Source organism: Crocuta crocuta, unplaced genomic scaffold, assembly GCF_008692635.1.
Source record: "Crocuta crocuta isolate KB4526 unplaced genomic scaffold, BGI_CrCroc_1.0 scaffold212, whole genome shotgun sequence".
NCBI lineage: Eukaryota > Metazoa > Chordata > Mammalia > Carnivora > Hyaenidae > Crocuta > Crocuta crocuta.
In genome coordinates this window covers 157,930-179,976 of record NW_027528607.1, presented here as the reverse complement: position 1 = coordinate 179,976, position 22,047 = coordinate 157,930, and the positions used below count along the sequence as shown (strand labels likewise).

The 22,047-nt window shown below is 38.2% G+C and overlaps 2 protein-coding genes and 1 long non-coding RNA gene across 3 annotated transcripts; all 3 read right to left on the bottom strand.

Annotated features, from left to right (window-relative positions):
- Window positions 1–419: 419 nt before the first annotated feature.
- On the bottom strand, window positions 420–9,518 carry LOC144223835 (uncharacterized). The gene is made up of 3 exons (XR_013332844.1): window positions 9,438–9,518; window positions 3,063–3,222; window positions 420–1,401 (listed from the first exon to the last, which is right to left on the bottom strand). It is a non-coding gene; the product is annotated as an uncharacterized LOC144223835 (long non-coding RNA).
- A 2,675-nt stretch (window positions 9,519–12,193) lies between these two features.
- On the bottom strand, window positions 12,194–13,156 carry LOC144223834 (olfactory receptor 52N2). Its single transcript, XM_077754613.1, has one exon. The coding sequence runs from the start codon at window positions 13,154–13,156 to the stop codon at window positions 12,194–12,196; it is 963 nt and encodes a 320-aa protein (XP_077610739.1).
- Window positions 13,157–21,103: 7,947 nt separating this feature from the next.
- Window positions 21,104–22,040, bottom strand: LOC144223825 (olfactory receptor 52N2-like). The gene is given in 2 exon segments (XM_077754604.1): window positions 21,104–21,323; window positions 21,325–22,040. Coding segments are annotated over 2 exon segments (936 nt in total).
- Between the last annotated feature and the right edge of the window lie 7 nt (window positions 22,041–22,047).

Sequence of the window (22,047 nt, the reverse complement as noted above, 5' to 3'; positions counted from 1 at the left end):
ATCTCATTGCATTTACAAAAATTAATTTACATATTCCTTTGTTATATTTCAGTCTACCCCATTAAACAGTCTTTTTCAAAGTTCTAACATTGAATGTTTCTTTTTTCTCTCTCCAGTGTGTGTGTGTGTGTGTGTGTGTGTGTGTGTGTGTGTGTGTGTGTATGTTAGAGAGAAAAAGAGACAGCCAGCAATTTAGCCTAAGGTTTTTATATATTAGTGATTGGGTTGAGTGTTTTTACCCATTACCTTGAACAAGTGGAAAAGTTTTCAAATGATGCTATATAAACAATATATCAATATATAAAAATAATAAAAGCAATTTTTTTCTAAAAGCATGAAAAGATTAGAACTGATGGCTTGTTAAGGCAGTTTGCTCAACTGTAAATTGAGCAAACCATGNTTTTTCAGCTTAAGGTTTTTATATAGCAAATTCAAACAATCATGCTTAAACAATTTACATTTTTTGAGTACAGACATAGGACTTAACATTTCTAATTTTTCTTGGCAACAGTGATTTCACGGTACGTAATTTCCACTCCAACCAATAAAATTTAACCAGGTAGTCATAACAAAGTTTTACATATTCTTTACTACGTATGTAAGGATAAGTGAAGCATATTGCCAGAATACATGAGATCACGGTGCCCTTTAATTGTTTAAATTCAGTGGGCATGCAAAAACAGGATATACTTGTACCCGTGGTTGTAGGTAACAGACTCTCACAACCCCTTACTAAGAAAGAACAATGTCAACATTTATCATAGATGACGTATGGAAATGTTTTACGTGGATTAACTAGAATTTGGTCTCTGCATTTACCAATCTCATTCTTTGGCCAGAACAATCCATAAGTTGCCTTACAGGCTTGAGGTCAGCAGGCAAATTTTTCTCTAATACAATTTTGAGAAAGTCCTCCACAACTAGTAAGTCTTGTTTTTGTCTCTGCTTATGGCATAAGATGTATTCTTACTGGCAATTAGACTCATAAAAGGAAAATGAATTCTAGGTCTCTTAGAGACCCAATGCATAGCGGACTGTCTCCAATTTTGCTAATTGCTACAATATTCATTAGATAGCATCTGATTGAAGGGGCAGACATGATATTTAGGTGCATTCCATTTTGCAGGAAAGGGGGAACTTTGGGCGATTCTGGTTTCATATTAACCCTAGAATAGACTAACAGCAGAAGTGAGAGTAAAAGGTACAGACAAAGTAAAGAAGAAGAATTCTTCCGGGGGTTCTTCTGACTGCATTGCAGTCTCTTCCCTGGGCCTTGCCATCAGGGATGATCTGTGCAGTCCTTTCACACAGGTGTTTCCCTGGGCCTTGCCATCAGGGATGATCTGTGCAGTTTCGGTCTCGAGCAACCTCCATGTTTTTGGAGGTTTTCCAGACTTCTTCCTGTAATTGATTTCAAGGTTCAAAGCATTATGATCTGACAGTGTGCATGGTATGATCTNGGCCTATCCTTTCAGAGAGTGTTTTTTGAATGGTATCTCTTGGTCTCTCTTGTTGGGACCTTGGTTATTTTATTTTCCTATTCGTAGTGATATTTCAGACTCTCCACCTTGTGTAGTCTGGCTTGTTTCTTGAGGTAGCTCTGGAGAAAAAAACAGACAGACAAACACACAGGGAGCAGGAGCACATAAACACACAGGCTAATTCTACATGCAAACAAGGAGGGAAAACGAAAAAGTTAAGAGAAAATTCGACGGAGGAGGGAGGGCGAATAATAGAGAGTATAAAATACATAAAAGGGTCAACAAGGAGAAAAGAAAAGGAAAAAAGAAGAAAACTGATGGACAAAGAAGGGTTTAAAGCATATAACCGGATTTCCCAGCTACAGTTAAATACCCGTGTGTATGCAGTGGTGGTTGAAGAGCATAGAGAAAGAGAGAGAAGACAGGGCGGGATGAGGCAAAATTGGAAATAGAATGAACAGGCAGAAGGGATAAGAAGCTTTTTTCAAAGAGGTAAAGTGTAGAATATGGTTGGATAGGTGAGAGAAGGATGCTGGAATTATCCAGAGAAACTATATAGTCTAATTACTCCTGAGAGAAAGAGATGAAAATGTCGGTAGGTGTAGAATTTACATCTACATAATGGACTCCTTGTGATTGTTTAAGCAAGCCAGTGACCAGAGTTAATCAGGTCACTGTTCTGGGGAAAAAAGAGAGAAAAGTGAAAGGAGAAGAAGAAGAAATAAAAAAAAGGGAGGAGGGCAGCTCTCAAGCAGGAATGGGCATGGAGTGACCCAATGCCTCAGGCGGGAGCTCTGTCTTGGAGGTTGTGGGGAGGAGAGTGGCGGTGCTCCAGTCCCTTCTTGAACCAAGCGCTGCACCTTGCTTTTTTGGGCTTGTAAAATCCCCGTACCGGGGGCGCAGCCAAAGTTGGTTGCACTCTTCAACTCAGGCCAGTCCCAATCTCCAAATCCCAGTCCGTGTGCCCCGCTGAAATTGCCTTGGACACAGCTTCCCCCTCAGGGCAATTCCAGGCCTCCTGCTTGGCTCTGGGGGTGGAGTCAAGATTGCAGCTTCCTTCTCTGGGTCAGGCTGGGGAGCATGGGCAGGGGCATGCCTGCTGGGTGTGCAGAGCCCACTGGAGTGAGGAAAACCTGGTCCCTCTATGTCTCGTCACTTAAAACACGAACTTGCGGGCAAATCTCCCAGTTTTTAGTTCTTTGCCTTCCCTCTAGAGTTCCAGCCAGCCAAGAGCACGTACGCCTGGTGCCCGCGCGTGGCTCTTCCAGGGGCCCAAGCCCACCGGGAGGACAATGGCGGCAGGTGCGCTGCTACTCTGAAGTGCAGCCCGCCAAGAGCCAGCACAAAGAAGCAGTCTATGTGCTCAGCCCCTCCGGGACCAGTTGGCGCTAAGGGACCTGGCGTGCGGGTATTTGGCAAGTACGGTCTTTATATGCCCCGTGCGGAGGTTTTCCCCCTAGTGGAGGTTTTTCTGTTTCAGACTCTCTCTTTTTCCCCTCTCACTCCCCGCAGAGGGGGATCACCTCCAACCCTGGAGTCTCTGATCCCCACCGGATTTTATCTTCCCCAGTTCGCACTCACGTTAGAAGGCTTTCTCAGTGGATTCTGCGTCGTTTCTTTCCCAATCTCTCAGGTTTCATAAGGTTTCCGATGGCTTCAGATCTTTTCCGTGTGATGTATGGGCACGAGTGCAAGTACGGAGCTCCTTACTTCTCCGCCATCTTGCCCCTCCTCCTCACCACTGCTTGGAACAAAATAAGCAAAATATGTAATGCATTCTCAATTATTTTAGTATTATTACATTATTTTGCTATACAAAATAAATGAGACAAATCAATATCTAGTCATCCCTTAAACCTCCAGTCTCCTTACATCTCACTCAGAGCAAAAGCTGACATCCTTGTATTTGTTAACAACATGTTGTACAATTAGAAATCTTTGGAATCTCTAGGAGATCTCCTACTGCTCTAATCCTGATCCTCTCAGTCTATTCATACCTACTGGATGCTTCTCAAACTCAGCAAGCATGTGTACCATCCATGGCATTTCCACTTGTTACTTTCACTACCTGCTTTCTTACTCACCAGATAATGCTATGCTAAATACCTTCATCAGTTCCAGGTCTGTTCTCAGTGTCAGACCCAACATAAGGCTTTTCCTTACTCTAATTCAGAGTTGCAAGCCCTAGACCTCTGCTAATTTGGCATAACATCTTCCTTTCCAGATTTTCTGTACTCCATAGCAATTTCCATTGTCCTTGGTCCCTCACAAGAACTTTAAAAATCTATGTGCATAGGAATTGCTGTCTATTTTGTTCCGCTAAGTCTCTTGCACTTAATATAGGAACTGGCACAAGAAAAGAGTTGTAGAATAAGTGAATGGATGAGTGGATGGATTTCAAAGTGTTCTTTTTGGCTGGTCTTCTGGCTTGTATATAAATACCTTAACAAATTTCGTGTGTATCTTGAAATATCAGAGTATCTAAAAGATGGGAAACACAGTTTCAAGATACCCACAATCTTAAAGGGTTCTTTTGTGTTGTTTCTTTTTTCTTTCGTGTGTGTGTGTGTGTGTGTGTGTGTGTGTGTGTATTGGAGATAGTTAAAACTGGTATGAGTACTTGGAGTAAAGGCAAGTAATTGCTTTTTGTATTATATTTTGCACACTTTAAGGTCATACATATGATGAACAAAAAAAGTTATAGGAAAGTCGATTTGGGTGCTAGTATTGTTACTCATTCATGCAGACAGAAATCTCTAGTAAGGTAACAAGATTGTTGTTATCAGATGTATTAGAGCAAAGGGAGAATGACGAGTCATGAATGTTGTCATGAGGAAGTTGGGGTACATTGTTACTGGAATTCCTTCCAACTCTTGCGCTAAAACATTTTCATTGGTAAAGATCTTATCACTTCCTGAGGAAGACTGTTGCTTCCATAGAGAGAATACATTATTGTGTAGTCTTTTCCAAAGTTCTAATTTTTATTGTTTTTCTATTATTGTGCAGACATTTGCTTCCCTATAAAGTTATCTCTTTGGTCTTATCACATGAGCACCACTGTGCCTCCTTCCTCCAGTGCCTAAACTACACTTAATTTTTCCCCTACTTCTCTTCCTTATTCAAGGTAGTTTGTGAATCCCTTTGGTTTCAAAAGTCTAAAGAGTGAGATGACTTATTCCTCCACATTCAGTCACCTTCTAACTCAAATCTCTGCTATCTAGATTTTCTCTGCATCTTATATATTTTTTTCTCCTGAATCACCCAAACTCACCCTGAAGTCTGATGTTTTTAAATCTCCATTTTTAACTGGTATTGCTCAGGAAATTATGCGGCATTGTTTAGGAACCCTATATAACAACACTTAGTGACTTCTCTGGGGATTTTCCAAGCAAAAGGGAAAATGTTTTTGATACTTCACAGATGGACGTCCCATAGATCTCTGATGGAGGAGGAGATAAATTTAGCTTTGTTGAAAGTAGATCCATAGAGACATCTCCTGTTATCTGAAAATAGAGTGTTCCTATGAAATGTCATGAAGCAAAGAAGCAATTGCCATGTATTTAAATGGAAAATTTTGTCAGCATTTCGAGGCCCCAAAATAACCTGTCTTGGCCTTTTCTGATATGTTAGAGTACATCTTGTTAATGGATGTACAAAATTAATGGAGATAAAGCTCAGATGTTCACAGATGCAGTTCAAAGTGTGAGGGCTTGATGCTGAGATAATGAGTGTGATTCCTAAGGAAGGAGTTTGGTGGGGCCACTCTCTCCACTCAGGTGTTCTCTGCCTCTGTAACAGCTCATTGTAAAAACAAACAGTGACTGCTAGTATTGCTTTGAGCCTTTTTTTTAATACAAGTGAAAATCTTTATTTTCTTTAGCAAAAACAATACTAGTGTGGGTCTTTTGTATAAATGACATGGCATAACACAAACGTTCAAAGGGTGGGGGAATACCTATATTTAGAATATATTTGAGCCAGGAAGAAGAGCCTCAACAACAGTTACCCTCAAATTTTAACAACTTTTCTCTGATGGAACATATGAACTCTCTGGCATCCATTGCAATATAATGTGGAACTATTGCCTTCCCAGAGTTTCTCAATTCTAGATTCAAAACTGAAACTGGCACCTGCTCTATAACTTAACAATTCCAATCTTAGGTAATTACATAAGAAGTCTATACAAAGACTTGCCCGTACAAAGACTTGCCCATGAGTGTCTAGTGTGGGTTTATTCATAATAGCCCCAATCAGGAAACAAATTAATATCCAATAATGCAAGTGAGTGAATAAATGAGTGGTAGTAAATTCATACATAGATATATAAGAAGGAAATTAAAGAGAATAAACCACCAATACTCACGAAGCTGGAAGCATCATGCTCCCTGATTTCAAATTATGTCAAAAAGCATAGTAATCAAAACTGTATGGCATTGGCATAAAAACAGAATAGACCAGTGAGACGGAATCAAGAACCCTAGACCCCTATGTTACACCACTCAAAAAAATTAACTCAAAATGGATTATATAAAGTTAAATGGAAGATGTGAAACCATAAAACTTCTAGAAGAAAACGTAGGGAACAATCTCCTTGACTTTGGTCTTGGCAATGATTTTTTTAATATGATACCAAAGGTACTGGAACAAAAACTCAACTGGGACTGCATCAAACTAAAAACTTCTGTTCAAAAAAATAACTGGGTTATGGGCATTAAGGAGGGGACTTCTTGGGATGAGCACTGGGTGTTTTATGTAAGTGACCAATCACTGGAATCTATTTCTGAAACCAATAGAACACCCTGTTAACTAACTTGACTTTAAATAAACAAATTAAAAAGAAAAAAACCTTCTGAACAGCAAAAAAGAAAAAAAAATCAACAAAATGAAAGGTCATCCTGAACACTGGGAAAGATATTTTCAAAGTATTTATCTGGTAAGGGGTTAATACCAAAAATATACAGGCAATTTATATAGTTTAGTAGCAAAAAAAAAAAAACCCTTTAATGATTCTATTAAAAATATACAGAAGACTTAAATAGATATTTTTGAAAAGAAGACATACAAATGGCTAATATGTGCACAAAAAGTTGTTTAACAACTCTAATCATCAAGGAAATATAAATGAAAACCACAAGGAGATCATTTTAAATCTGTCAGATTGGCTATTATCAAAAACAAACAAACATAGATAACAAATGCTGGTAAGGAAGTGGAGGAAAAGGAGCCCTTGTGCACTGTTGGTATGAATATAAATTGATGCAGCCACTGTGGAAAACAGTATGGAGTTCCCTCAAAAAATTGAAAATAGAAATACCATATGATCTAGCAATCTCACTTCTCAGTATATATCTGAAAGAGTTGAGATAATTATCTTATAGAAATATCTTCACTCCCATGTTCGCTGTAGGATTATCAGAACAGGCCATGACATGGAAACAATTTAAGTTTATCTACAGATGGATGAATAGATAAAGTAAATGTACATATAGTCAGTAGAATATTAGTCACCCATGTAAAAGAGGGAAATCTTGCCATTTGCAACAACAGGATGGACCTTGAGGGATTATGCCAGGTGGAGTAAGTCAAGAAGTGAAAAACAATATGATCTTATGTTTGGAATCTAAAAATGTCAAACTCATCTACACAATAAAATGGTGGCTGCCAGGAGCTGAAGAATGGGGAAAATTGGGAGATGTTGATCAAAGGTTACAAAATTGCAATTATAAAAATAATAGGCCTGCCAAGTTTCTGTGGATACATCTGCTGCAAGCCTGATCTGTCTTCCCTTGTAGTTTAAGGACTTTTTCCCCCTTGCTGCTTTCATCTTTCCTTGTCTGTATATTTCATAAATTTGACTGATATACCTTGTTGATGGTCGGTTTTTGTTGAATCTAATGGGAGTCCTCTCTACTTCCTGGATTTTGATGTCTTTGTCTTTCCCCAGGTTAGCGAAGTTTTCTGCTATGATTTGCTCACATAAACCTTCTACCCCTTCTTCTCTCTCTTTATTTTCCAGAATTCTTATGTTTCGATGCTATTCCTTTTAAATGAGTCACTGAGTTCTCTAATTCTTTTATCGTCCTCTTTTGCCGTAATTTCCCGTTTTTTCTGCTTCATTATTCTCGATTAGTTTTCTCCATATATCTCTGATTCATTGCTCTGCCTCAACCATCCTTGCCACCATGGAATTTATTCGAGATTGCATCTAAGTTACAGCATTTTTTATTTCCTCCTGACTAGATTTGACTTATTTTATCTCTGCAGAAAGGGAATTTATCCTTTTTTCAAGCCCAACTAATGTTCTTACTATTGTGATTCTAAATTCTAGTTCAGACATCTTGCTTGTATCTGTGTAAAACTAAGTCCCTGGCTGTCATTTCATTCTGTTCTGTCTTTTGGAGTGAATTCTTTCATTTTGTAATTTTGGAGTAAAATTAAATAATTAAATAAAGAATTAATATAATAAAAAATAAATAAATGTTAAAAATTTAAAATAACACAAAAAATCAAATAAAGGATGCTAGATCCTAGGTATATTTTGGTCTCACTGTTGTAAGAAGCTTGATAGAGTAGAGGAAAAAAGGGAAGAAAAGAAAAGAACAGAAAAAAAGGCAAACGTTTGAAATTTAAAAAAATGAATACAATAAAATAGAATAAAATGAAATGCTGAAAATAAAATAGAATTTAAAATATTTAGAAAGAAGTAAAAATATATTAGAGAAAAATTAAAGAAAAATATTTTCTGTAAAATGGAAAATGAAAATAAATTTTCCCTCTCTATATTCAAGAATTAGAAAAGAAAAAGAAAAAAGTTGAATAGATGGATGAGCAAACAGAAAGAAATACAATTGAAATTGCATCCTGTTTCCCCTAGAGAACAAATTATGAAGCAATTTATAGTCCATAAATTAAGTATGCAGGGAGACTTGTGGTGTTCCTCTGGAGCATGTTTCCACACTTAGATGTGGCTTGGTGTACTGCTCCATTCTCCACTAGATGGCGCTGCTTAGTTTATTGGGATGAATCTTTGTGGTGCATGTTCACATGTATGTGCATGTGAGGGAGGGGTGAAAATGGCTTCACCGAGCTACCCAGTCTCTAGTATTAGATTCTGTGTCCTCACGGACCAGAAATCAAGCACCCCTCCTTTATCTCCAGCTTCTGTCCACCCTCCGTTAATACAGTGCCCACAACCAAGCAGTCAGCCTGCTAGGCCTCACCTCCCTCCTGAGTTTTATTTCAGATGGGCTGTTTTTCCAAATTCCTCACTTCTGAGGGTTCTGAGCCTGCTTAGATCCTCTCAGGAAGTGTCTCATCGAACAATGGCAGAGTGTTAGCTACCCCCAAAGAATGTTTGCACAATCGTGCTGCTGCAGATGCCCACAGACTGTGGCAGGGTGCCAGCCCACCCTAGAATATTTTTGCAGAACCCTGTAGCAGCAGCGTTTCAGGGATTGGGGTAAATCACAACACACATCTGTCACCAGGCTTCACCTTTAACATCCTTTTTCCCAAACCAGCAAATGTTGTTCTTCAGGGTCCTCTGGGAACTTTGCCTATGGGGAGGCCACACAACCTCTACCAAATGTCCTCTTAGCAAGGAAACCACCTCTCCCCATGTTGTCCGAGGACTTCTCCGACCTGACTGTCTGCTCCTGGGGATTCACCCTTCCCACCAGAGCTCTGCCAGGTATCAAGCTGTAGAGTTTCAGACTCTGTGCTCCCCTGTTTATAGAGACTTAATGGTATTTAAAACTTCTCCTTTCTCCTTTCTCCCTTTCTTGTTATGTCCCCTATTGGGATTCCACTTTTTCTCTTTCTCTCCAGCTGCTTTTGTGGGGGAGGTGCTTTTCCTGTACTCCCGCTGCTCTGCCTCTCCTCTCTCCACAAGCCAAAAGCAGCTTCTTGCCCTCCATGGCTTCTCTCTCCTCCAGTTCACCTCTCCACACCACGTACCTGCTGAGTTCTGTGGTTCAAGTTGTGCAGATTGTTGTGTTAATCCTCAGATAATTTTCTCGGTGCGCAAGATGTTTTGATGTTGATCTGGCTGCATTTCAGGAACGAGATAGGGAAAAAATACTTCCTGTTTCTCCTCCATTTGGTCCCTCCTCCTCTGCATTTTTGATACATTCTTTAGTCTTTTTAATCTAACAATAAACAATTCATTTACTGTTAGAACTTCAATTCATTCATCAACAATTCTCAAATTGTGAGAGTCTTCATTTTTCTGCTTGCTATTTCTTCTCCCTTGTTTACTAGGACGTTACAAAAGACACAATAAAAGTGTTCTGTGGTAGTGTTGCTATCTCCTCTTTATTCATCTTCAACCAGTTAGATTTGCCTATTCTCAGTGTTTTTCAGCAACCATGGAGTATAAATATCTTTTTTCTTTTCTCTCTCATCCTTGTCATATGTAGACATGAGGAGAATAATATTCAGATTCCTACATGAAATGTCACTTTCAAGCCAAGTTTGATCAGTGTCTCTCTTCTCCTGAGAGAGCGTTCTGTCATTACCATGCTGCTAGTGCACAATGTACAATTCCCAGAAGTTACTGAAATCAGGGTCTGTCATACTCAGAACCCACCTATGATAATTATTAGTAAAGACTTGTGGACTAAATGTATTAATATATATCCTTATGTATTTATCCCTCCCTTTCAATATCTACTATATGTCCAATTGTTTTCTATACTTGCAATTTTTCTCATTATGTTGAAGCTGCGTGTGTATTCTTGTGTGGGGGTAAGCAGTTAATAAAGATGCATTGAATGTATAACAAAAGACTATTGCCAGAAAATATCTTTGTATGCTTTTATCTTTTTTGGATCCATCTATAGTGATATGTGTTGCATTGTGTTTCCTCAGATTATCATACTAATACATTTTTTTCTGTTACCTTTGCGCTGGCAGGCATAGATATTGTAGTTCCCACTCAAAGACTGTAGTTGGGGCACCTGGTTGGCTCAATTGGTTGAATGTCAAACTCTTGATTTCATCTCAGATCAAGGTCTCAGGTAGTGGGATTGTCCCCAGCAAGCTCTGCACCAAGCATGGAAAATGGCATCAGCCATCCTCTAGTATCAGATACTAGAGTATCAGTATCAGAAAAATACTCTCTTACTCAGAAAAAAAAAAAATGCATAGTAATTCCAGATTCTAGATTTCTCACTTTGTCCAGCCTTTACACATAGCCAATAGAATCCCAACACTAAAGTCATTTGAATAAGTCTTTGTATTGGCTGTGAGTTCTCATCTACTGATTGCCTCTGTGAATTTCTTTATTTTAAAATTCTTTATTAGTTTATTTATTTGATTTCAATTTTACTCTTTCTAATTCCATAAGTATGCTTAATTCAGTGTTTCTCTATGTTTGCAGTTTTGGGCAGGGTGGGGGGGAGATTGTACATTCCTGTTTTTATTCAAACTGTCATCCTGGCTAGAAACCCTCAATATATCAACTTAATATTATCTGATAACAAACTAGCATTTTTATTGCAATATAATTTCATAAGACTCCATGTTATGTATTGAAGTCTTCAAAATTCTAGTGGAAGAATAGTATACTTTTCTAATAATTTTCAATGATGCACTTAAATATTAATAAATGTGTATTTCACACCTACCAGTGGTGGTATAATTTGGATTGGCAATAAAATTACAAAACTCAGAAAGGTTTCATCCAGTACTAGATTTCCTTAGTGTACAGAAGGATATAGGGAATGAAAATCAGTATGCACAGTATATTCTGCCTTGTTAAGTGCCCCACAGTGATGTGAATGCAGGTTCTTAGTTCTCCATATTTTGCTGTGTGGGAACAGGGCCTGGTTACTGGACACAGGACCTATGTTTGTCAATGACTTAATTGTTACATAAACATTCTTTAAGCAATCAATTTCACTTTGGAATCAAAGTATAGAAGATTTTCAGGTCTGATGACTCAGGTTGGAAAAAGAATTCTATAAAGTCAGCCAAACCCAAATATTTTACTCATAAATCCCCTGTTTTCTACTACCACATCACAGCCATTTATAAGACCTATTCTATGTCTGCTTCAAAAATCTCTCAGTAATATCTTCAAAAAATTGATTTAAGGTTTTTTGGTGTTATTCTCTAGCTTATATTCCCATCTTTTATTAACATTATATTAATAGAAATACATGAGCAATATTCTCCTTGGTAGTGGAAATTCAATACAGCTTAGACAGACATGAGACCGTTTATACAACTGAACCAAGTTATACAAAGTTATGCAATGAAAGAAATAACGGGTTAATGCAGCCACTAAACCATGTGTGAAGGGCTTTAAGAAACTGAGATTTCTTTTTTAATGGGTTTCTCCTATGAACAGATGAATCCTCAACATAGGATCAGAATTTTTTTTCCGATGCACATCCCATTTGCAATTTGTTCCACATGCAAAACACATTAGGAATCTAAGCAGTCCAGTGATTTCCAAAAAGCCTTGAAATGACATTGATGTGAATTCCTTTTAAAAAATAAATCCTCAAGTTCAGGAGACATTTTCTTATTTATGTGATTAATTTTTATCATTGATGAGTTTTACAAAAAAAAAAAGAAAGAATTCAGTTAGCGTTATAGTAGATATTTAATGAATATTGCTTTCTGCAGTGAACTGCTTTTAAACTGACACTCAAGAATCTCCTCTGAAACATTTGTTTTTCTATGATTTTGCATATTAACTCATGAATCTATTTCATTACTAAGATAGCTTTCTCTTTACAAAATAACTTGATCACTCCTTCCTGGATCTGATTGGTCTTGGCTCCATAAACAATTGGGTTCAGGGTAGGAGGCAACATCAAATAAAGATTAGCAATGAGGATATGAACATGGTGGGGAATATTTTGTCCCCCAAAACGGTGAGTAAAAATGGTGAACAAGGCTGGAACATAAGTGATCACAATGGCACATATGTGGGATGTACAGGTACTGAAGGCTTTCTGCCGAGCATCTGCAGATGACAAACTCACCACTGCCCTCAAGATCATAGTGTAAGACACAGAAATACAGAACATATCAAAGCCCCCAATCAGGAGAGCAACCATCAGACCATAGACAGCATTGACCTTGAAATTGCCACAGGACACCTTGGCCACAGACATATGATCACAGTATGTATGGGGGATGGAGTTGCCCCGGCAATAGGGCAGACGCTTGGTGAGGAAAGCGAATGGGACGATGAGCAGCACACCCCTCAGGAAGGTGGCAAGACCAGCCTTGGCGATGACAGGATTGGTGAGGATGGTGGAATAACGTAGGGGGTAGCAGATGGCCACATAGCGGTCCAGGGCCATAAGCATGAGCACCCCAGATTCCATCCCCGTCAGCATGTGGACAAAAAACATCTGAGCCAGGCAGGCATCAAAGTCAATCTCCTTGAGGTTGAACCAGAATATGCACAGCATATTGGGCACAGTGGTGGTACACAGGGTGACATCTGTGAAGGAGAGCAGGGCCAGGAAGTAGTACATGGGCCGGTGCAGGGCGTCGTCATGGCTGATTAGGTAGATGAGCCCGCAGTTGCCCACGACAGCGATGACGTACATGAAGCAGAACGGCAGGGAGATCCAGGTGTGTGCAGCTTCCAGCCCAGGGATCCCACTCAAGATAAAGAATCCCGGGGTCAGGCTGGAGTTGTTTTCCCCACACATGACAGTGGAGAAGAGGAGGGCATTTTAGGCCCTTTATCAGTAATTTCTTTCTGCATAGGAGAGAGAGCGGTGGGGTTAGAAACCAGATAAGAGGGGGAGTAGTCTAGGTAATGATATTCACAAATGCCATGAACCTTGGCATGGTGGCAGTTTTAGTTCTCCTACTCTAGCAAGGCCCTCTTTGAACTATGGTGTCTAAAAATAATTAAACAGTACTACTGGATGTCTCATTAAATATGTTGTCTAAGTAACTACCGTCACTTTCTAAACTTCCAGCACACATCGTATATTCCACCACATTCTGTGAACTGGGCCATAATTATCTGCCAATAAGCCACTTTGATTCTCTCCTCTCAGATTCTTTCTGAGTCTTGTCACTATGATCATGTGAGTATATTTAGAGAAGCACCCTAAACTGAATAGTCTTTATAAACAGGACTTTTGTCCTGCCTTGAAAATTATGAAGAAAGCTAACAATCCATTGAAATGTCAGTTATGTTCCCTATAAATTGCTAAAGATAATACATTATAGACACTCAATAAAATATACGTGAATAAATGATTGTTTGAATTAGTAAGGACTTAGCATCTGATATTAATTTACAGATTCAGAGATATTTGAGGAAAGTTGTAATTACCAACTGGTTAAATATTTCTCTCAATTGAAAAAAAAAAATAAAATGGTCCTTCAGCTCTGGGTGGGCACCTTTCCATGCAGCAGATCAATGCCCAACAATCCCACCATCCAGCAGGACTGTATAGATACTTGCAATATGATGACATGTATTATGTGGCTCTAAAGACACAAGGCATAGATTCCTATTACCTAAGCTGTCTGGAAATCACTCTCACATCCACTCCTTCTGGCCAGGGTACAGAGAAGTCACCACAGAGAGAATATACAAAGGAATACAAGTTTCACTGGCTCATGGTCTTTGGTTCCTAAGGTGATTGCCTCTCATGTAAATAAACTCTTCTTATAAGAGAGTACTCCCAGACCTCTCCTGAAATGTTCCCTCATGAAGGAACCATCATTTCATTGTCCTGGACCAGAGAAATGTAAAGATTACAATCTCCAGTGTCTGCTCTCTTTTAGGTGAACACCACAGTAAAAATGAATGGGTGACTGGAAAGACAGTCCAGCAGAAGCCACACAGGAAGAAAGGACTCATTACCTCTGCAGAAGTAAAGGGGAAAAGAAATTCATTGCCTCTTGCTAATATTACCTATTTTTTAAAACTGTCTACAATTCTAGGCCATTGCATTCTTAGCCATCAATATTGTTACTTTTCCTAAAATAGCTATTTTTGAAAATTGCCCAAACTCACCTCAGTGTTAGGCACAATTCTATTCATGGCTGAGAATACTTAGGAGTTCTTCAAAATCTGGAATGGCATCTTCTTACATAAGATTTTTAGTCTCCCTGGAGATTCTCAAGTAAGATGTCCCAGGTGGATTGAAGCTCCAGAATTAGATATCATTGAGGCTCCAGAAGTAGATATCTCAAAGGGATTCTCATTGAAAGAGAATAAACTTTCAGCCCGGTGGTATCAGATCTATATATGGAAGCTTCTGAGTAGAAAAGGAAACAACAGAAACCAAACACATTAAAAGTAATGCCTTTTCCCAAGTGGGAAATGTGACCACCAAGTGTGGTGATGAACATCATTGAATAGTTTTTTTTCCTCAGGGCACCTGGCTGGCTCAGTCAGTTACGTGTCTGCCTCTTAATTTTCACTGAGGTCATGAGCCTCCCAGTTCATGAGTTGGAGGCTTCCATTGGGCCCTGCTGACAAAGCAAAGCCTGCTTGGGATTCTCTCCATCTCATTCTACCCCTCCCCTGCTCAAGCTTGCTCACTTGGTCTCTCTCTCAAAACACATAAATAAACTTAATTTTTTTCTCTTATTACTAAAGAAATACATCCTTTATGTAGTAAATCTGGAAAACACAGAAAAGTACAAAAAAGTTGGAATCACTTGTAAATCCAGTACAGGGGAATAACCACCCTAAATTGATTTCTGTACTTCAGGGGTGCTGAGCTGGCTCAGTTGATGGAGCATACCACTCTGGATCTTGGGATTGTGAATTTGAGCCCCATGTGGGTGTACAGATTATTAAAAAATAAAATCTTAAAAAAATAAAAAGTTTTCTGTACTTCACTTACTCATCTTATAATTATTATGTGTAATATTCTTTTTTTTACACATTTCAGAGTATATAGAAGTTTGAATACTAAATTTCTTCTCTGCATAGTAGTATTTTGTGACCATTTTCTCATGTTATTCTGTATACATTGAAATAAAAATTTTCAGTAGCTTAACTTCTTTCACCCAATATAGATACCAGATTTAATTATATCTTTACTCTTAAATATTTATATTATTTCTCATTTTTTCTACCAAAATAATTCTTCTATGGATATTATAATCTACTCTGTGTTACTGATTTTTCCTCTCTTATGATAATAAGAAATAGAATTGAATTTTGTGGGATCAAAAGGCATGGGCAATTTTAATTATATTGATAAGTGAAAAACATAATTTCCATAAGATTGTTTTGATTTTCATTTCTGTACAGTGTTATCAGACTGTCCCCTCTATCAGTATTCATTATTATATGCTCTCTGGTCTCCAGCTGCACTGGTGAGACTGCATCTCTTTGGGTTTTTTTAAAAAGTTCTATTTAATTTTTTTAAATTTATATCCAAATTAGTTAGCATATAGTGCAAGAATGATTTCAGAAGTAGATTCCTTAATTTCCATTACCCATTTAGCCCATCCCCTCCTCCCAGAACCCCTCCAGTAACCCTCTGTTTATTCTCAATATTTAAGAGTCTCTTATATTTTTGTCCCCCTTCTTGTTTTTATATTTTTTGCTTCCTTTCCTTCATTTGTTCATTTGTTTTGTATCTTAATGTCCTCATATGAGTGAAGTCATATGATATTTGTCTTTCTCTGACTTATTTTGCTTAACATAATACCCTCTAGTTCCATCCATGTAGTTGCAAAAGACAAGATTTTGTTCTTTTTGATTGCTGAGTAATATTCCATTGTGTATATATATCATACCTTCTTTATCCATTCATCCACCAATTGACATTTGGGCTCTTTCCATACTTTGGCTATTATTGATAGTGTTGCTATAAACATTGGGGTGCATGTGTCCCTTAGAAACAGCATACATTTATCCATTGGATAAATGCCTAGTAGTGCAATTGCTGGGTCATAGAGTAGTTCTATTTTTAATTTTTTGAGGAAGCACCATACTGTTTTCCAGAGTGGCTGCACCAGTTTGCATTCCCACCAGCAGTGCAAAAGAGGTCTTCTTCCTCTGCATCCTCGCCAACATCTGTTGTTGCCTGAGTTGTTAATGTTAGCCACTCTGACTGGCGTGAGGTGGTATCTCATTGTGGTTTTGATTTGTATTTCTCTGAAGATGAGTAATATTGAGCATCGTTTTATGTGCTTGTTGGACATATGGATGTCTTCTTTGGAGAAGTTTCTGTTCATGTCTTTAGCCCATTTCTTCACTAGATTATTTGTTTTTTGGGTGTTGAGTTTGATAAGGTCTTTATAGATATTGGATACAAACCCTTTATCCTGTTTGTAGTTTGCAAATATCTTCTCCCATTCCATCTGTTGCCTTTTAGTTTCGCTGATGGTTTCCTTCTTTGTGCAGAAGCTTTTTATTTTGATGAGATCCCAAAAGTTCATTTTTGCTTTTATTTCCCTTGCCTCCGGAGACGTGTTGAGTAAGAAGTTGCTGTGGCCAAGGTCAAAGAGGTTCTTGCCTGCTTTCTCCTCGAGGATTTTGATGGCTTCCTGTCTTTCATCCATTTTGAATTTATTTTTGTATATGGTATAAGAAAGTGGTCCATGTTCATTTTTCTGCATGTCGCTGTCCAGTTTTTCCAGCACCACTTGTGAAAGGGACTGTCTTTATTCCACTGAATATTCTTTCCTGCTTTGTCAAAGATCAGTTGGCCATACATTTGTGGGTCCATTTCTGGGTTCTCTGTTCTGTTCCATATCTTTGGTATTTTAGCTTCAATTAAAATAAACTTCATTTGTAGTGATTATAAACATTATTTTCAAGTGGTTTTGGTCAATTGTTTGCCTCATCTTTATATTATCCATTCACCGCCTTATCTATTTTTAGTGGAGGTGTTAGTCTGTATACTATTGCTTGCTAGGGACCTTCAGTAAATCCATTTGCTGTCATAGTTTGCAAACTTTTTCCAAGATAGTATTTGGCCTTAAGTTATTTTACTGTGGACAGAGATTGAATTGTTTTTTCTTTTTTTCTCTCTGTTTTGCTTTTTTAAAAATTTATTTTTAATTTAAAAAATGTTTATGGACCTTCAACAGAGAGACAGAGACCGGGCATGAGCCAAGGAGGGGCAGAGAGAGAGGGAGATACAGAATCTGAAGCAGGCTCCAGGCTCCAAGCAGTCAGCATAGAGGATAATGTTGGGCTTTTACCTACAAACTGTGAGATGATGACCTGAGCCAAAGTCAGATGCTTAACTGATTGAGCCACCCAGGTACCCCACAGAGTGAGAATCATAGCTGACTCCACTCTCAGCGTGGAGTCCAATGTAAGGTTCAATATCATGACCCGAGCAGAAATCTAGAATTGGACACCCAACCAATTGAGCCACCCAGGCACACACACACCCTTTTCTCTCTTTTATTGAAGAAACATATTTCCATACTTCAACCCTTTCATGGGAAATGACATACATTAGAAAATAAAGGTGCATTACCCCACAAACTCACATCTCACCTGGTCCCTAAAGTAAATGCTGTTAAAGCCTAAATTCTGGTGTATATATTTCCAGGAGTTTTTTTATATGAAGCATTCAATAAAATTTTAATTATTAACCATTTTGATATTGTTTTGTTAGCTTTTTGCCTTAATGATATTGCTAGAAAAGAGTACCATAGTCCTCCTTATCTGCAGTTTTGTTTTCTGATGTGTCAGTTCATCTATCAGCTGTGGTCCCAAAGCAGATGATCCTCAGGTCAGTAGTAGCCTAACAATGCATCGTTGTGCCTACATCATTCACTTCCCTTCACCTCAACAGGCAGGCATTTTGTCATCCCCTATCATCACAAGAAGGGGGAGTAGAGCACAATAAGATATTTTGAGAGAGAGAGACAGAGACCACATTTACATAACTTTTATTACTGTATATTGTTATAATTGTTCTATTTACTTATTAGTTATTGTCATTAATCTCTTACTGTGCTTAATTTATAAACTGAGCCTTAATATATAGGGTTTGGCCTTGTCTGTGGATTCAGGCAGCCACTGGAGTCTTGGAACATATCCTCCCATAAATAAGGGCATCAACTGTAACAGACTTTCAAATTGACTACTTGAAAAGACAACTTTAATAAAATAAGATTTGGTTTTGTTAAATACATAGACTACACATAAAATTATTTGGACAAAATGTAAATCAATGCAACTATATTCCAAGATTACATTTGGGTCTCTGTATAAATTCTCTCCCTTTATATTTGAAATTTAGGAAAATAAGAATGGNGAGTTGTTAATGTTAGCCACTCTGACTGGCGTGAGGTGGTATCTCATTGTGGTTTTGATTTGTATTTCTCTGAAGATGAGTAATATTGAGCATCGTTTTATGTGCTTGTTGGACATATGGATGTCTTCTTTGGAGAAGTTNTCTCTCTCTCTCTCTCTCCTAGAAATAAATAAAAATATTAAAAAAAAAAAGAATGGGTAAAAGAAATTAGTTAACTATAGAGCAAGGATTCTTAACTTAGAGTGTAGTGCCCAAACTAGTTATACTAAACTGCATCAAGATCTTCTAGGAGACTTTTTAAAAACAGAGACAATGAGGCATACTATAATCTATCACTTTTGCTCATAAATATTTGCATTAAGTTTGGAAATTGACAGAACTAACCATTCTTAATAAAGATATTTTATTTCCATTTTTTATTAATTTCGTTTTTATTATTAATTATATATATTAGAAGTATAAGACATGAGACCAAGATTTAACATACCTATTACAAATATTTTTTCAGTTCACTTATTTATTTTGAGAGAGACAGACACAGAACAAGTGATTGAGGGCCAGAGAGAAAGAGGGAGAGAGAATTCCAAGCAGGCTCCACACTGTCAGATCATGACCTGAGCTGAAACCAAGAGTAGGATGCTTAGCTGACTGAGACACTCAGGTGCCCGTGTAAATATTTTTAACGTATTTTCTATATGTTGAACCACTCTTGCCATTGTTTATTTTGAAAAAAAATTTCTACATCACAGAAAAAAGTGTTATTCCAAAGTGGAAAGCCTATCCCATTCATCTGCCTAAAACTTTTAGTTCTCTCTTGTTTTTACCGTAGAGTTAAAAAATGACTCCATGAAGTCTTTGACTTCATGGACATAGGACTTTGTTTTGCATGAAACAAAACAAAAGCAATCACCAAACAACAGAAAGGTAATGCAGTAGATTTCTTCTTAATGCATATATGCTATAAAGTCTGGAAGAATTGGCCCCTGCTTTGAGATCACTTACTCTTGTTTTCAGTCCCTTGAGTGTGGTCCATAGTTCCCTTCAGACCTTCATGTAGGCCATTTCCTCTTCCTGACTGAGTTGTCTTCTCCTATCCTTACTCCAACTAATCACCACCAGTTTATCCTTCAGCATCAGCTTCAACTCTAGTTTCTTCTGGAAACCTCTTCTGTTTGTAATTTGTGCTGGAGACATCTTCATTGAATCTGTAACACTTAATTCTGCAAATTGTGTTTTTGCTTTATTTGTTTTTTCCTTTATCTTATTCATGTATCTTCCTACCTTGTCCTCGTTTTGTCGTAAAACTTGGGTTTTGCAATGACCTACTCTTAACAACTCTCTTCTTTCGTTTCCAGTTCAGTGCTAACTGAGACACACAGGAGGCAAGGAAAGTGATAGCAAAGTGTCAGCAATTTTATGATATACATACCTGAAGGTTTTCCTGTTTGAGGCAAAAGATTTAGAGTGAAAGGTTACGATCGTAGTCAAAATGAAGTGCCTATACTTGAATTAATAAGACATGGAGAATATTTGCACCCATCCTCCAAATCTCTCCTCTTCCTTTCCTTAATATTGCTGTCGTTTACTCTTTCCCGTTGTACCATGTCTTTCTGTACAGTATTCAGATTGTGATAAGCTCTCCTCCATTTCCTACTATTCCTCCCCTTCTTTCTCCTTCTCTTCATTCTTCAGTGTCCTCTTTTATGACCCCCACACTCCTCGCTTTAACTGCAGCCAGAGTTCTTAACACCACAGCAGGTTGCCGTACTTCACCTTTGCAAACTATACTTAGCCAAAAGCCTCTCTCCACATTTAGCACCACTTTGCACTCTCAATACTGTGCACATTAGCCAACAAACTCTCTATACCCTATTGCAATTCAGAAGTTTAAGGTATGTTCCAGTACGTGAAGGTGGCATTGGACTACAAAAAGAAATCTTTGCCTTGATATTTTAACATAAAAGTACCCAAAAGATAGATAGATGTGCATAATTATCTAGTTTCTGCACATATTTATTGGTCCAAAGGAGCCAGGGGTAAACCCCAGACCAATGTCAATCCTCTTTTCCATTGACTGGAATGCCTTTGACTCCTTATCTAAAATGTAGAAATGCTGAATTCAAAATTCTCATGGATAATCTTCTCACACAATAATTGAGTCAATCTTGTGCAATCTTCTTCATTTTTCAGATTTTGGATAAAATTGCTTTGAAAATAGCTTTTAAGTTATTTTAAAACACAAGCTATACCTTTTGATATTTTTCATTTCAAGGAAAAACAAATTTGTCACTCATTGATACTAAGAGACAGAGCGCAGAGAAAGAATGAAATAAGATTCCCATCATATTTTGGCTTAATATTGCCAGTTCAATAAAAGAGAAACACATCTTGTGTTTAGTAGAGACTTGTAGAGAGCTTATATGGAATGCTCGTTGTTTGGGTCCCTCTATCTTCATGGTTTGTTTTGTTGTTCCATTGTCTCTGCAATAGGTAGAGGTTGGCTATGAAAATACGGACATGGTGAGGTATGGTGCATCCCACAAAGCGGTGAATGATGAAGTTGAAGAAGGCTGGGACATAGGTGATAACAATAGCACATATGTGTGATGTACAGGTTAAAGTCTTTGTCGTGAGCATCTGCAGATGACAGATTTACTCCAGCCCGGATAATACTGGTGTCAGACATGCAGATACAGAAAATACCAAATCCTGCGATCAATATGACAGCTACTAGACCATAGATGGCATTAATCTTGATGTTGCCACAGGACAATTTGGCCACATACATATGATCACAGTAGGTGTGGAGGATGAATTTGCCCCTGAAGAAGGGAAGACGTTTGATCAGGAAAGTGAATGGGATTGTGAGCAACACACTTCTACTGAAGGTGGCAAACCCAACCTTGGTAATTACAGTGTTGGTGAGGATGGTAGAATAGCGTAGAGGATAGCAAATGGACACCCAGTGATCCAGGGCCATGAGCACGCCAGACTCCATACTTGTCAGCATGTGGATGAAAAACATCTGCACAAGTCAGGCATTAAAGTCAGTCTCTTTGAGATTGAACCAAAAGATACATAACATATTAAGGACATATGAAGTAAACGCACTAATATCCGTAAGGGAGAGCAAGGCCAGGAAGTAGTCCATGGGTCGATGCAGGGCCTCCTTGTGGCTGATGAGGTAGATGAGCCCACAGTTGCCCACAACAGTGATGACGTACATGAAGCAGAATGGCAGGGAGATCCAGGTGTGTGCAGCTTCCAGCCCAGGGATCCCATTGAGAATGAAGTATCTTGGTGTCAGACTGGAGCTGTTGACCCCATGCATGATAGTC